We start from the raw sequence: 3442 nt of genomic DNA on the forward strand, positions 1-3442 counted from the left end.
GTAAAATGATATAGTTATATAAGAAAAGTTGGAGAAGGTATAACATGGTGCTCACAAAAGTCCGTATATGCACATTGATTATTGAGTGTGCAATAGTAATGTGTCATTTCACATTAAATGTGCACCCCATATATATAGTAAAATTGTAATGTAATGAGTGTCTTCATTCTCCTAAATTGAAAAAAAAAAAAAAAATCATTACTCTCAATTTCTGATGTGTGAATCGAATGCAAGTGTTTGCACTAAGCTGGGAAAAGGGAGGACAAGCAGTTCTGGTAAGGATGCCGAGACTGATGAGCTATTTGCAAAACATATTAGAAGGATTGAACCCGAACCCCGACGGTCTTCACATGTTTTTGGTGTACTAAAAATCGAACCTTTAAATGGTTTACGAAGCAGAACTCTTAACTTTATGTTGTATTAATCAATCAGTTCAACCATGATTATGTCACACATAACCCAACAAAGTAGCTCAAGTGACAAATGAGTTCTAGGGGAGAATTTCGAGATTACTCGGGTTCGATTCTCACAAGTGACGGTTCTCTTTGGACCAGTTTCTGTGCCTCTCAGAGTGAATTGGGTGGACTGAGATCGTTAAACGGACAGAAAGAGACTCGAAACACAGTGTGGTTAACACCAAAAAAATGATTAGGTCACACATGTTTGGGGGGGGGGGGGTGTGTTATTAGTGGAGAGAGAGAGAGTTAAGTTGTTGAGGTATTAGACTATTACTGAGTTTGGGAATTGTTGAAACACAGTAAGCAAAAGCCTGCAAGAGAATCTGACCCCTAAACATGGCAACACAGAGGAACTGACCCTCACCCTGCCCCCTTAATTTTACACTTTACCATCTTCACACACTTACATATTATTACTCCATCCCCACCTCTCTCTCTCTCTCTCTCATCTCTCTCGTGTGCTCTTCACTTTTGCAGAAATCTTGGTGAACCAGAAAGCTAGGGAGGAGAATTGAAGCAGATTATTATGGTTCGTTCTGCACTAGATCTGATGCTTGCTGCGTTTGCATGGATAGTATAGGGTGACAGGGATAATATGATGCAACAAAACCAGAATAATCTCAGAGAATCTTAGCTTCACACCATTAATTATCACATCATCACCCCCCCCCCCCCCCCCCCCCCCTTCTTCTATGTTCATGGAGTTCACCTTCAAGATTATCACCAAAACAACCCTTCTGCTTTCTCTCACTCTCTTCTTCTCCCTTTATGCACTCTCCACCACTCAACACCCCCTGGGTAAGTGCCTTTTCTTTCTTCTTTCTTTATTTCTTTCATTTTACTGTAAATTAAATGTGTGTGTTAGTTGTTGATATGATTAAGTTCTTCTTCCTGCAATTCCCCACAGACACCACACCTCGGCCATTTGCTGGAAAAGTTCAGTTTTACTTCCAGGTCAGCCTCTTACCCTAATTTTCTTCATCATCTAGCTAGTATACTTCACTTCTGGAAATTATAGAATTTCCGACTACCTGTGATCTTAAATCAAGTCGAAAGGCTTCTTCCGACCACTTTTGGAAATTTCATAATTTTCAACAGTGTTTTTGGATATCCAGAAAAACTCGCAATCACTATTCGAACTCCGTTTTGTGATCCTCTAGCAAAGGATCACAAGGAGATAAATCAGCTTAGGGTGCTCATAGCTGATCGACTTAAACCAAGAAAGGCTGAGATTCGAACTCATCTTGGCTGGGGTTACCATCCATTAGTATATTAATGGAAATTTGGTTGTAAATCGGGTCTAGATGGGTCCGGACATGATCTAGCAAGTAACAAAGAAGGAATTATTAGAGACATATTTTAAAAAACAGTACAGAAATAGAGGTTGGATTTCTGGGTTTGGTGTAGAGCTAGCTAGCTAGCAAGCATTATTTGAGCAGTATAGTAGCAGAAGAACAGCAATGGTCCCATCCATGCTTCCATGCAGAAAAGTCTAGGCGCGCACGTTAGCATCTATCTTTTCCTTGATCGACCTGATGAAGTCTCAACATCACATGTACATACATATATACTATTGCATCTATAGGGTCATTGTCGTCTTCTTTCTTTAACACGGAAAAAACACATACATCAACCATGTCACATGCTCTTACATTTTCTTTTGCATTTTAATTTACTCAATATTTTAACCCTAATTGAGTTTATACAATTAGTTTGGTAACTACAAGGTTTCAAATTTGATTTTTTGTATTAATTGTTTATTGGTTTTTTTTGGTTTGAGTCGGTCACTATAAACAACCCTAAGTTAGTTTACCTCGTTTTTGTGTGGACCATAGATATTAGGTACATTTTGAATATATTAAAAGTACATTATTTTTGTACTGAACGTACATTATATAAAATAATGTACCATTAGTATATTAAAAATGTGCTTTCAAAAAATGTATCTTACGTACATAAATAATGTACCCTTAGTATATTAAAAATGTACTTTTTATTTATGGTCCACACAATTGTGTAGACCATGGTCCATGTAATAATGATTGATAAACAACCTAAGTTAATTTACCTGATTTTTTATCGATTCGGGTCAAAAGATGAGTTTCACCTAAAATGCACATTCGGGTAACCAATTTAATTATATTCGTTGACATTTTTACCCTTACATCATTTCTCTATTGATGTGTATAGCCCTTGGGGCGCACGCTAGTGTCGCTAGTGACTCGTGATATTGCGAGGTGACACTCGGAGAAACAACAAATTTTCAATTCAATAATTTTATTTTTTATTTTATTTTCTTGATGAACTAAATTTGGAAAATGTGTGTATGTACAGCAGATAATGAAGAAAACCGGCGAGAAGTTGAGCGGCGGCGGCGGCGGAGCAAGGAGGATGCTGGGTGGCCCAGGGTCGTCTCCGCCGCGGTGCACGTCAAAATGCGGGCGGTGCACGCCATGCAAGCCGGTGCACGTGCCGGTGCCGCCCGGAACGCCGGTCACGGCAGAGTACTACCCAGAAGCTTGGAGGTGCAAATGTGGCAACAAGTTGTACATGCCCTGATGCCCTTATCCATTATATATATATAATATATATATATTTAGACCCATAAATCAAACAACATCAACATATATCATCATTAAATATTACTAGTTTATCAATCTCTCTTTCTCTTTTTTTTTTTTCTTTTAATTTTATGGATTGCATTTTCTTATATATGACGTGGAGGGTTTTGGGGAAGTGACCGGAACACCACCGGTTCACCGGACTTAGTCATAGGTTATTGCAGCGGCGATCCGATGCGCCAGTCTGCATCGCTGAAACGGTCATTTGTTAAGGTTTTTATTTAGCGTACAGTACAAACTATCATCAGTGAACATACCTGATCATGTCCTTGCATTGTAAAGTTACCACAATTTCCAAACCTTTTTTTTTTTGTGTAAATAAATTAATAAATTATTGTAGAGATTAAGTATATGAAAAACTTT

At 38.3% G+C, this 3442-nt stretch overlaps 1 protein-coding gene across 2 annotated transcripts; it reads left to right on the forward strand.

Annotated features, from left to right (window-relative positions):
* Positions 1-709: 709 nt before the first annotated feature.
* On the forward strand, positions 710-3117 carry LOC109156245 (EPIDERMAL PATTERNING FACTOR-like protein 4). Of its 2 annotated transcripts, none has more exons than XM_019304102.1 (3): positions 710-1256; positions 1366-1412; positions 2793-3117. In XM_019304102.1, exons 1-3 carry the CDS (start codon positions 1151-1153, stop codon positions 3015-3017), a joined length of 378 nt encoding a protein of 125 aa, XP_019159647.1. In that variant the 5' UTR covers positions 710-1150; the 3' UTR covers positions 3018-3117. The 2 variants fall into 2 exon arrangements, with proteins under 2 accessions (XP_019159647.1, XP_019159648.1); XM_019304103.1 differs by having other exon boundaries at positions 711-1256; positions 2796-3117.
* Positions 3118-3442: the final 325 nt, after the last annotated feature.

The sequence above is a fragment of the Ipomoea nil genome, unplaced genomic scaffold (genome assembly GCF_001879475.1).
Source record: "Ipomoea nil cultivar Tokyo-kokei standard unplaced genomic scaffold, Asagao_1.1 scaffold2705, whole genome shotgun sequence".
NCBI lineage: Eukaryota > Viridiplantae > Streptophyta > Magnoliopsida > Solanales > Convolvulaceae > Ipomoea > Ipomoea nil.

Coding starts and splice junctions, on each gene's coding strand:
- LOC109156245 (XM_019304102.1), top strand. CDS start 1,151: ATGTTCATGGAGTTCACCTTCAAGATTATCACCAAAACAACCCTTCTG. Junction 1,257..1,365: donor CACCACTCAACACCCCCTGG/GTAAGTGCCTTT, acceptor AATTCCCCACAG/ACACCACACCTCGGCCATTT. Junction 1,413..2,792: donor AAGTTCAGTTTTACTTCCAG/GTCAGCCTCTTA, acceptor GTGTATGTACAG/CAGATAATGAAGAAAACCGG.